The 13,365-nt window shown below is 38.6% G+C and overlaps 1 protein-coding gene across 3 annotated transcripts in view; it reads right to left on the bottom strand.

Annotated features, from left to right (window-relative positions):
* Slc33a1 (solute carrier family 33 member 1) overlaps nt 1-13,365 on the bottom strand; it is a 30,704-nt gene that overhangs the window by 11,082 nt on the left and 6,257 nt on the right. For 2 of the 3 annotated variants that reach the window (XM_021157144.2, XM_021157143.2), the window contains exons 2-4: nt 8,449-8,639; nt 2,713-2,897; nt 2,201-2,318 (exon numbers count right to left, since the gene is read on the bottom strand). In XM_021157144.2, the coding sequence (XP_021012803.1) occupies nt 2,201-2,318; nt 2,713-2,897; nt 8,449-8,639 (494 nt within the window). The remainder of the gene's footprint in view (nt 1-2,200; nt 2,319-2,712; nt 2,898-8,448; nt 8,640-13,365) is intronic. The other variant, XM_021157146.1, reaches the window with a different exon arrangement.

A 13,365-nucleotide genomic window follows, 5' to 3' on the forward strand; every position in this document is an offset into this window, starting at 1 on the left:
CCCTGAGTTACTTGGCGGGAAATTGGGTTCCCTCCCCCTTCCTTTATAACTGAGTGTCTGAAAATAGTAAAATTGAGCTTTGATCAGAAAAAAAAAAAAAAAAAAAAAAAAAGAATGGAGACAGACATCTTTAATCCTAGTACCAGGGAAAAAGAGGCAGAAGGATTTCATGTTTAAGGTTGGTCTGGGACACTGAATCAAAAATAACAAAAAAAGGGGTAAAAATTAATTAACCCTTCATTAGAAAGATAAATACTATTTCCATGATAATATCCGTCTTAGCAGTGTTCTGTGATGTGTTTATAAAAAAGGAATTACAAAGTGAATGCAGAGGCAGAAGGGAGCAGCTCACTGCTGGAGCAAAGTCACATTAAACTCAAGGATATCAAATTCCACAAAACTCAACAAGTGCCTTTCATGGTAAGCTTTCTGATAACTTTAATACATAAATTCCACAAATAGCAATGACTTTGGCCTGACCTTCTCAGTTAAAGTTTCTTAGTTACTTCTCAAAACTTAGGACAGCTGCTTTCAGGCAAGTGTGACGGCATCAGAAGTGATGGCACTGCTGCCATACACCATGTGTCATGCGTCATCCCTCATGTCTACAAGGCCTTGAACCCTTTTCTCCTTAAGGCCCAAGCTTCTCTGACTACACTTGAGAAGTTCTTCAAGAAAAGCAAAAGCTAAAGAGATAAGCCTTTGGACTATAATAATATAGTCCATACAATTCTTTTCCTGGGTCAATAGTGAAGCAGTGAACGAACCAAATGCTTTTTAATTTTTATTCTGTACCTAGCATTAACTTTGTGAAAAACATAAAGGAAAATATATTTGATACACTGCCTTTAATAATTTTATAAACATATGGCTGGTTACATATGATAGACCAAGGAATTCTCATTTATTGATTGTTTTTTTTGGTTTTGTTTTTTGAGACAGTCTCATGTAGTCTAGGCTAGCCTCCAATTCACAATCTAGCTAATACTGCCCTTGAACTCTAGATCTTCCTGGCTCCACCTCTAAAATGTTGGGATTACACGCATGGTATTACCATACCTGGATTCTAAATTATTTAACTGTGTGGGGAAAAAAATAAACAAAACTGTTGAGACTGTTGAGGTTTCAGCCAAGAAGTTTATATCTTACTTTCAAAGATTTAGATGAGGTTCTATTAAAAAAAAAATCAGTGACTCTCTAATATATATTAGCAATATTACAGTTGAGTACCATTTACTTGAGTCACTTATATTTAGAATCAAAACCCTCTTCTGAAACAGCAACTTCAGTGAGGTTAAAGCAGAGTAGAGATCCCTTCCTTTGTGGACTGGACGCACTTGTAACTCAGAAAGAAAAGGCAGTTTATACTGCAAAAAAATCTCACACTAAGCTTTTTAATACAACATCTAAGTCAAAGATTACAACCTTAAATCCAGTATCCATCTCTCTTAAGAAAAGAAATGAAATAAAATGAAAGAAAGAATCTAAACCTGAGCCACGTACAGTTGCTTACATCTATCATCTCAGCACTTGAAAGACTGACACGAGGCAGGAAAATCAATGGGAGCTCTAGTTTCAGGCCAGTGTAAGCTATGTCGTGAGTTCAAAATAAACAGAAATAAACAAAAGCTCCTCCCCTACATCTAAGAGCAGACTACGGTATACTTAGTTTGCAAGAGTAAACTTAGTTGGAATATATTTTTAAGTATAATAAATTTGTAATAAATGAACAATTTAAAGAAACATTAGTGGATAAATAAACTCCCTTTTCATGACTAACCCTCACAAAGTTGAAAGACATTTGACAAGTTCATCATCAAATTACTTTATTGTCTAACTCATAGGGAAACCTTCAACTTCATTAAAGTAGCTGTGAAAATGTTTCTTCAGGGACTAGAAGATAGCTCGGTATGTAAGAAAGCTTGCTCTACTACCACGGAGACTTGAGTTCACATCCTCACCCATGAGTGAGTGAGTGCCTGTAACTCCAGCTTTTGGAGCAGAAACAGACAGATCACCAGAGAGCTCACTGGCCCGCCAGCCTAGTAAAAATGGCAAGCTTCCAGTTTACTGAGAAACCCTGTTTCAAGGCAAGAAGAAGAGCAATAGAGTAAGACAGCCAACATCCTGCTCTGGCCTTTACGTTTGTGCCCAAGGGCCCACATACTTACATTTCACTCAGCACTTTACTTCAGCTTACCTGATGTAATGCATAACTCAGCAGCACTATAATATAGTAATATATAGGGAATCCTCCTTGATGCTCTACTTTAGGAGTCCACCAAACAAGTAGGGCATATTCTAATCCAAGCAATAATCTGCAAAGAGAGAAACACTGAGTTGACATCCACTTTAGGTTAAAGAATAACCTGTATTAAAAATGGGTAGACCCAGCCATGGTGTCACATGTCTTCAATCTCAGACTCAGGAGGCAGAGGCAAATGAATCTCTGAGGCCAACCTGGTCTACATAGTAAATTCCAGAACAACCAAAACTACATACTGAGACACTGCTTCAAAATGACAATAATAAAACAAAAATACTGACCCCCCAACAAAAAGATGTGCTAGAAGACTAAAAAGAGAAAAAGTACACCCAAATGACACTGACACTGAAGATGCTCATGCCTCCCCAGTTTCGCCTACACATACTATCTACCCTGACATACACTATTCTAAAGACAACTTGCTAGTTAGCAGGTTCTGTAGTTACCTGTAGGGCATGGCTTTGTAAAATATGTTCAGAGGCTGGGGACCTGCAGTATACTTGCTGATGAGGAGTGGCAGGATTATCTGCAGAGGGACCATTGGGACAGCTAGTAAGGCCAGGTGCTCTTTAGGCACTCCTTCTTCCACCAGCTTCAGGCCTGTCACGGCATCGGCTGCTGAGAAGCCAATCTGCAACATAAAACAGACGTGGCTGAGCTTCTCACACATGAGCTGCCTTGTCAGAACACGTGTAGTCCTACAGACCTTCAATCTCATCATTGTCCCATCAGTCACAAGCGTACAGATGCCAAGTTATAAGAGGTATATTTTGCATTATGGTTTACTAACATTATGTACTGAAAACAATAGAAAATGCAATATTGGTACAACTGTAGATAGTTTTAATTACAACTAAATTTTCACTTTGGAAAAAATTAAACCAAGGCCTTTAATTCCAGTGTTTAGAAGGGGCAGCAGCTCTGAGTTCTAGGCCACCCTCATCCATACAGTGAGTAGCCTGGGCTACACTGTGAGACCCTGTCTGAAAGAAGCAAAACAAACAAACAAAACCCAAAACAAATATACAACAACTAAAAGACAAAATGAAAAAACAAAACCACCACCACCACCAAACTCCAGTTGGCTGAAGTGGCAAACCTTTAATTGCAGCATTTAGGAGGCAGAAGCAGGAACTTCTCTGTAAATTTGAGGGAGGCCAGGGTGGTCTACATAATGATTTCTAGGATAGTCTGGGCTATATAGAGAGACCCTGTCTTCAAACAAACAAAATAAAAGCAAACCAAGCAACACCAGCTCAAACTACAAGTTAACATTTTACTCACTGCTTTGTGTAGCGTACATTTGTTAGTTCTGCTTAACTATAAATAATTTGATTCAAATGAAGAATTACTGCCACATAGTTTTTGGTGATTTTTTTATAAATTAGAATAAAAAATTCTAAGTATATATAACATTTTGAAGATAACAGTATACTAGAAGGCAGTGCATGCCTTTTAGGACCAGCACTCAGGAGGCAAGGCAGCTGAATCTCTGTGAGTTTGTGGCTAGCCTGGACTGTACAGAGCCTGTTCCAGGACAGCCAGAGCTACACAGAGAAACCCTAGCTTGAAGGAAAAAAAAGGTAGAAAACCAAAAAGTATAATATAGATTAATTCTTAAAAACACCAATAAAGAGTAAGGATGATAAAAGCAACAGGTGAAGTCTGAGATAAGACAGTCTCAAGGATCTCCTTGGTTGCAAAAGGAAACAGTAAGTTCCCAAAGTCGTAACAAAGTAACCAAAGTATAGAAAACAATAGGGGATAACACCATTATGTGGATCCCATATATTTCCCTGAAGACAATAAAATATTACTTCTGAGATACTCCTACCAATCTATACATAAACTGAATATAACATAATCTAAATTGAAATGTAAACAGAGGTCATTCTAGAGAAATCTGGTCTTTAGTTTTTGTTTGGTGGGGTTTGGGTTTTATTTGGCTTATTTGTTTTTAAACAAAGTCTCTCTTGTAGCACAGGCTAACCTGGAACTGTGAAATCCAGGATGGTCTCATAGACGTGGTACTCAAAGCAATCCTTCTGCCTCAACCCCCTAGATGCTAAGATTAGACATGTGAGCCACCATGCCTCCCTCTAGACAGGTCTGTATTCTTAAAAACAAACAAGCAAACAAACAAACATTACAGTTGTGGTCAAACTTTAACCTACAGCATGCCGAAGAGGATCCTGAATTGTATAACAACTAGGAAGCATGAAATGAGAAAGACCATTTTCTGAGCAATGGGTAAAACTAAGATATAAGCTATGGTTAGTGTGGAGGTTTGAATGAAAACGCCCCATAGGCTCTTAAGGATTGGCACTGTTAGGGGGTGTGGCCTTGTAGGAGTAGGTGGCCTTTTTGGAGGATTGTATCACTGGGGGGTAGGTAGGCTTTGAGGTTTCAAATGCCCAAAGCAGGCCCAGTGTATCTCTTTTTGCTTCCTGCCAATCAAGATGTTGAACTTTTGGCTCCTTCTCTAGCACCACATCTCACAGCAAGTACTATGCTTTATGCCATGATGATAAACGACTAAACCTCTCAACCTTTAAGTCAGTCTCAATTAAGTGCTTTAATAAGAGTTGCTGTAGTCAGGGTATCTCGTCACAGCAATGGAAGCCCTAACTATGATAGTTTGGCAACTACCTTAATTTAAAAGGTTTTAATTATTCATTGAACCATACTGAATTTGTTTTGTTTGTTTTCTGAGACAGGGTTTTATGCTACCAAGAAACTCAACTATAAAGCTGAGAATGACCCTGAACTCCTTCTGATCTCAACCACAAATGTATTCCACTACCAACTGTGAGCTACCATTGTTCTTAAATGATGTTTTGTTCTCATGAAATATGCACTTAAGTTATTTAGGAAAGCTTGTGATGTGCACCACTTATTCTGGAATGCGCGCGCATACACACACACACACACACACACACACACACACACACACACACACACAATTTAGGGGCTGGAGGGTTCAGCCATTACAAGTGCTTACTGTTCTTCCAGAGGACCTAAGTTCATTCCTAGCATCCATATTATGCAGTTCACAGTACCCTATTGCATCAGGTCCAAGCGATCTGCTGTCCTCTTTCTGGTCCCTGTGTTCTCCACATGAACAGATACACACACATACACATAGGTTTTCCACTCAGGTCTCAGCTCTGTATGAGCTCTCCATTCACAGATAGTTATCAAGGTCTTCAGTATCACACATGAATTTCCTACTGTTGAGTGAGCCTCAAGTCCAGTGAGATTATCTGTTGGTTACCCACTAAAGAAAAGTGCCACTATTATACCATTGTAGATATCTTGCCAGTCCAGTTTCTGTTGGGGTTCATATGCTTCACAGGATATACACAGAGGTAGGTCAGTGATTACCTCTCTCCCTTGGCAGCATGCACAGCCCTGTTTGATACTCTGAGAGCCAGTTTTCAGAGAGGCTTCTGGGTCAGTTCCTGTGTAGGATGTTTTATTTATTTTTTGTTTTTGTTTTTTGTTTTCCTAGCAGGATGCCTACCTGGCTGAGGCATAATTCCCTACGTAGACCATCTGGCCACAAACTCCATGTGGGTTGGGATTAAAGGCTTGTACCACTCCTCCCAGCTGTGCTGGGCTCTGAACTGTCAACAGCTTCAACAGTCCAGGGTAAGGGGATTATTTCCCTTCCCATGCCAAGCTAGTTTTCCCTTTCTGTCCTTGGTTTCAACTTCCTTCCTTACAACAGTGTGAGTTCACTGTTTCACATTCTTGAAAACATGTAACTTTAATTTTGCATTCTGTTCAGTATGTAGTGGCACCATGTTGTATTTATAATTTACATTTGCCAGATTGTTAAGGAAGTGGAGCATCTTTCATTTTCTTACTGGCTGTTTGAATATTCAAAGTCATGTTTTGTCTTTAAATTTGTAAAAAGGAAAATATATTTATATGTGTATGTGTGCATACAGACACAGACACACACACACACACACACACAAACACACACAGAGTGTCTTCTTCACATCCTCCTCCTCTTTCTTCCTTTTCTTCCTCCTCCCCCTCCCTCTCCCATCCCCCCACCCCCTTTCTTCTCTTTGTGGAGAAGAAGTTCATAAGGGTAGCTGCGCAGACCTGGGAGGACTGGAAAATGAGTGTGATCATGGTACATTTTGTGAAATTTCTAATAATCAATAAAAATATGTTTTTAAAAAATGAACTCCTCATTCTTATTACCTAATTATTTAATTTCTCAATATTTACCCATCAGTAATAAGCATATCTCCTCACCAAAAAATCATCTCCCTGAATATTTATAGGACTACTATTCATAACAAACCATAACAATGTAAGTAACTCTGAAAAATAAATACTGGTATATTCACAAAATGGAATTTAGAGTAACGAGATGAACAAGCAGCCACTATAGATAACACATCATAAATTAGACAAGAAGAAAACACAGTCCTAACTAACACTTGGGAGATGGAGGAACCACAGTCCTAACACTTGGGAGATGAGGTAGGGAGCTCAAGAGCTCAGAATTAAGCTTGTAAGAAGGCTGACTGCTAAGAGCCCTGGCTTCTCTTCCAGGATTCAGTTCTAGCACCCAATGGCAACTCACAACCATCTTCAGCTCCAGAGGATCCAACATCCTCCTCTTGCCTCCACAATGTAGCATACATGTGGTACACAGGCATGCATGCAGGCAAAGCACACACATACACAAAAATAAATAAATCTTTAAAAAAATATTCACTGTCATCAGCAGCTACATTCTAAGTTTGAAGACAGGCCCTCAGCTACATGATATCATCTCCTTAAAAACCCACAGCAGCTTGTTGTAGTGGCGCACACCTTTAGTCCCAGCACTTGGGAGGCAGAGGCAGGTGAATTCTGTGAGTTTGAGGCCAGCCTGGTCTTCAGAGTGAGCCAGGGCTACAAAATTAGACTCAGTCTAAAAAAAAAAAAAAAAAAAAAAAAAAAAAAATCAAACAAACAAACCCAACAAAACAAACCAACAAAAAAACCCAAAACCAAAAAGACAAACATACATGCTATTACTATTAATGTAACAGTACTTAATGTAACACACTTAAAAATATTAAATGATGCAGGAATTGTTTGGAGTAAGACAAAATAACTATAAAATTATATACAGTATAATTCAATTCCACTTTTAAACTATATATAAACATATATGAAACATGTATATACAGATACATGCATAAATATAACAGAGAAAAGGAAGTTCAAAAGGAATAACATCTCTCTGAGTTCAAGGCCAGCCTAGTCTATATGTTGAGCTATGGACAAGCAAGGGCTTGTCTAGTTTAGATAGTGAAAACATATCTAAAAAATAATACAAAACAAAGAAACATGTCCCAAAACTTTCATTTTCAAATGACATGACTTGAATATGTTATCTTCTATGAACCTGTCTTCTAACTTTACTTTTCCATTATTAAAGAGATTTTATTAAAACAAAAACAATGAGGCCTGTCAGAGCTGTAGAGTGTTCACATAGATGGATTTCAAAAGAAAACACTGTAAAAGTATAGATGTTGGGAATAGGCTACAGCCTATTATGAGAAAATATACTTGTTGACCTTTCTTCTTGTTTTTTGTTTGTTTTTTCAAGACAGTATTTTTCTCTGTAGCACTGGCTGTCCTTGAAATTGCTGGATGTAATTGTCTGTAAATGTGGCTCATAGAGATCTGCCAGCCACTGCCACCCAAGGGATTAAAGGTGTGTGCTACCACCACCCAGCTAAGCAAACAAATCTTAATGAAGAATATAAGTCACCAGTAATCTCATTTGTCTTCTGGTAGATTTCCTTTCAGAATTTTAAGATATAATCCAATAGGTTTTTAAATAAATCCGCATATAGTTCTTCATCTTTGTAAGGCACACTCACATACCCAGTATTAAGGGCTCGCTCCTTGCAACAGTAGAGAGCTTCATGGTAATCGTTCTCATTCCAACCATTACTATTCACGACAGTAGCGTCACATTGACAAAAGTCTTCAAGATTTCAAGACATAAAGTTTACTTACAAGTGATATTTGATATCATCACTTTCAAAATATATTTAATAGGCAGGAAATATTGCTTTGCATTGTTAAATTCTATAGAAGAGGACTTATGGAAAGACATTGAAAGTATCCCATGATGATAAATTTGTATAAACATCTCTTACCTTTGAAGTTAGAATCAGAAGGCAAAAGGCCAGAACTGCTGGCATTTTTATAATTGAGAACAGCAGCTTGTAAGTGTCTGTGATCCCTTGTGTCTCTTCTTTTACTATTGACGCTTCTCTGTTTTCTTTTTTCAGAAGGGCTACTAATGTTGTTGTTATTAAAAATACAGTTCCCCAGAAAAATAGAAAATCTGAAATTAAGAGTGTTTTAGTTTATAATTAATTTTTGAAAATTAACTTCATTGATGCTAAATAAAACACAACTTTTATTAACCTACAATTATTTTTTTTTAATTTTATGCTGTAAACTTTAGGTTTGAGGCTTAGCAAATGAATGAAACCGTCCTGACTCTGTTAAGCATAGAGACTCAAAATTGACTGATACATATCCTGGGTCAGGGGCGAGGTTACCGATGTGACTGAATTTTGTTTGACTATCTTGTCGCTTTTTAACAGAGAAAAAAGTAGGCAGGGTAAAGAAATGTTTTTCATAGACCATAAGATTCATTAGTTATACTTACATATCCAAGCATTTCTTGTGCTAAATTATGACAATGCAGATCAAAAGAATGCATGATTGAACCAAGCATGGTGATACACACCTGTAATCCCAGCACTTAGGAAACTGAGGCAAGTTTGAGGCTAGCCTGAGCTACAAAGTTAATTCAAGGTCAGTCAGAATCACAGAGCAAGACCCTGTCTCAAAAAAGAGAAATAGACAGGGTGTGCTGGAACATACCTATAATTCTAGCACTTGGAAGATATAGCCAGCAGGATCACCACTAGACAGGGAGTTTAAAGCCAGCCTTGGGTATATGTAGACCTGTTTTAAAATAAAACTAAATACTCCTTCCCAAATCAATCACCTAATTATTTATATCAGATTTCCCCCAGTCCCTTGAGTGTGTGTATGAGAGTGCAGACGCAAGTTCATGTAGAGGTCAAAAACCAACTTCGGGAAGTCTGTCTCTACTGTAGTTCTAGGAACTGAACTCAGATGGCCAGGCTTGCATTGTATTTACCCACTGCATGATAAGTACTCTTTTTGCCATCTCACATATTTCATTTTCTATGTCTAACCATTCTAGCATGTTAATATTAACCTCCTTGCAGTATCTATGACTGGTGACAGTGTACATTGTATTGTTTCACTGAAGGAGCTTTAACAGATGTATTGGTGGGAGAGAAGAATGACTAGAAGGATCCTCACCACAGCTAGAACAGACAGTAACAAAGCACATCGCATATAATATAAATGTGCACAGCATTTTGACACATGTCCCCTCTGTAAGATACATTAGATGGTAAACTACCACATGCTGTTTGAGCTCACTGAGAAACTGGCTTTGGAGTTGCTCATTCTCCTTCTTTCAGACCCAAATACATGTGTCTCAAAGTGTCCCCAGTACTCACAACCTGGTGACCTGTAACTCCAGCCCCAATGTGTCCCTGGCCTCCAAAGACACTTGTACTCACATGCAGATACTCACCCACCCCCACAGACACGATTAAAAATAATACAAATGAATCTTAAAATGAAATAAATGATTATTTTTTTAGAGAGTTTCCCTTATACCAGTTTTTTCATTAAGAAAGCCTTTGTTGGTGGTTTATAAGGGCTGCCAACAGAAAGTCCAATTAAAAGTCTTTTGTTAAGAGTTGAATGAAGAATAAAAATGCTCCAGTTATATTTCAGGAGCTTCCTTTCTCTAGGGAAAAATGCAAGGAAAAACAATTTGCTCAGTATATCTTAACAATTTTAATGGAAAGAAACCTTCATCTAGAATTTAAATTCCTTTATTTCATTGCCAACAGGAAGATGTTAATAAATTAAACAAGACTCTGCAATATGCATAGGTAAAACTACTTCAGATTTCCTTGTGCTTTAAGGGAAAAAGAACAGCATGAACAATAGAAAATAGTCACAGAGCCAGAATTCAAAGAGTCTCTGCACCTCACACAAACAGCAGAGGGAAAAGTCAACAGCTCAGAAAGAAGGGCTTATTCACTGCTACAAGCATAACTATTAAAAACACTGACCATTTGCCTGTTTATTAACATCTCTTCCATAGCATAGTGTAACAATCACTATGCATATATGCCATCAGCTCTATAACATGACTGTCTGTGTACTGATGCAAGACCAAGATAACAAAGCTCATGTCACAGTTTCACAAGCATGAGTTTTGACTACATATTCTGAAGTGCCTATAAAAACTTGCCTAATGTACCTATATATGCAGAAATTAAAAGCATGTAGCAATTCACTACTGATGAATAAAAGTATAAAGGCTAGCCAAATGGTGGCGCACATGCCTTTAATCCCAGCACTCGGGAGGCAGAGGCAGGCTGGATCTCTGAGTTCCAGGCCAGCCTGAACTACAGAGCAAGTTCTAGTATTGCCAGTATCATGCAGAAAAAGGCTGTCTCAGAAACACACACACACACACACACACACACACACACTTCTACAAAGGCTAATACCCTAGTGTTCACTACAAATTCAGGAGAAAAGCAGTACAACTCATTTAAAACTCAAGGTTGAGGGCCTTGGGAAAGGTACTTTCTTTATGAGCCTGGCTACCTGAGTCCTACCTCTGGCACTCACATAAAGGTAAAAGAGAACTAACTCCAAAATGTTGTCTTCTGATCTCTCCACGGGCACACAGATAGAGGTGCATACACACAAATAAGTATCAATCTAAAATGTTTATGAATTCATTTTATGCATTTTCATTTAGAGTTCATAGTGTATTTTTAGAGAGGTTGGTACTTAATGCTATTGACATTCTCCAACATCAATCTTATAGGAAAATCTTATAGGCATGGTAGCACACACCTTTAATCCCAACATGTGGAAGACAGAGAGGCAGAGACAGATGGGTCTTTCTTAATTTGAGGCTAGCTTGGTCTACACAGCAACTTCCAGACTATCCATGGCTGCATAAAACCTTGTCTCAAAAATTGAAACACAAATCAGGTTCCAATATTCCTTTATAATTCATATTATTCTGTAAAACTATGAAAGCAACTAAAATGAAAAACAGAATACCAAGCATAGAAAGAGAATGAGTTATTTGCTAGGGGTTAGTACAAACATAAAACGCAGAAGCAGTCAACATGGTGATATACGCCTGTAATCCCAGCACTAGAGAGGCTAGTGGAGGACTGTGAATGTACTGCTCAACTGGACCACAGACTAACATTTTGCCCCAATCAAAACAAAATGCCCATCTGTGCTAGAAAATACCATAGCAGGGCCTTTCAATACTGAAAGTGGACTTGCAAAAGCTCAGCATTTATCACAGGAATCAAGACTTGTTTTCAGACAGGAAAAGCCCCACACTGGAAAGTACATAGAATCCTCCATTGGATGTATGATGAAATACTTGTTTAATAAATGAAATATTTCACATTACTGTAAAGAACACAGAACAGAGAGGTGGTCCAGCAGGTGACAGTGTTTGCCACACAAACCTGATACCCCGAGTTTCATCCCAAGATCCCACTGTGGAAGTAGAGAACTAATTCCTGAAAGTTGTCTTCTGACCCACATGCATACTGTGGCACAAGTACCCTGACTTATACACATACAGCATATTCATATTACTAGATAGAAGCTAACAAGAAACAAATCATGCTAGTGCCTGCAGCCACTAGGATGCAATGATGGCTCCTTCTGACTGAAGAGGGCCATTTTCCGAAGGGCCAATCTCAATACTGCACAACCTCATCTGGAAGCTTTTCTCATGTAACAGTTATAAAATCAAAAGCAAGCCCAGCTCACAGTTAACACTCATAACCCCAGCATTTGGAAGACTGAGGCAGGAGGACCACTACAAGTTTAAGTTCAGCCGGGGTTATGAAATGATTCTAGGATGCCCAGGAAGACTATGCTACAAAGTGAGAGTATCTCACTCACTCTGTCCTCTAATGAAAGAAAGGAAGAAAGAAAAAACGGGAGGGAGGAAGGGAGGAAGGAAACATATCAGATTAAGGATAAAAAGGGCATGACAACACAAAGTAATCTTAAGGTGAACTAAACAGTCAGCTATGATTGTCATACTAGTTACAAAGGAGTAGAACTGCATGGAAACACACACACACTATCACATACACACCCATCCATGTTTAACTAGTGATATCTGAATAAGGTCTATAGCTTATATCCACATCAGTTTCTGGTTTGATATTTACTTTTTTATGTGCAGGTACATGTATGTATGTGTGTGGTGGACAGAGAACTACTTGTGGAAGAAAGCTTTCTTCCTCCATCTTGTGGGTCACAGAGATTGAAACTCTGGTCCTCAGGCATCCTTAGGCATCCTTAGGCACTGAGCCATCCAGCTTGACTCAATATATTAAGGCAATATTTTAATATTATACTCTACATGTGATGCTGGCAAGTGAAAGCCAAAGAAAGGTTCATCAGACTCCTCTGAACATTTCTTTGCAACCTCCTCTGAGTCTAAGCTTATCTCTCTCTCTCCCCCCCCTCTCTCCCTCTCCCTCTCTCTCTCTCTCACACACACACACTAACTAAATGAAAATTTAAAAACATGAAACTTAAATATATAAAAGTATTGGCCACACATGGTGTACACCTTTAATGCATGTTCTTGGGAGGCAGTCTGTGAGTTTGAGGCCAGCCCTGACGACACAGTGAACTGCAGGTCAGGCAGAGCTACAGAGAAAAAGAGAGGGCAAGAGGGTGGAAGGGAGAGAAGGAGGGAAGAAGAGGAGAGAACTTGTCAAAAAAGTTAATAATAAAAATTAAAAACATAAGACAAACTTTGAAGACTACGATAGGAGTAAGAAATAAAACTTTCACCGGGCGTGGTGGTGCATGCCTTTAATCCCAGCACTCGGGAGGCAGAGGCAGGTGGATTTCTGAGTTCGAGGCCAGCCTGGTCTACA

The sequence above is a fragment of the Mus caroli genome, chromosome 3 (assembly GCF_900094665.2).
Source record: "Mus caroli chromosome 3, CAROLI_EIJ_v1.1, whole genome shotgun sequence".
Taxonomy (NCBI): domain Eukaryota; kingdom Metazoa; phylum Chordata; class Mammalia; order Rodentia; family Muridae; genus Mus; species Mus caroli.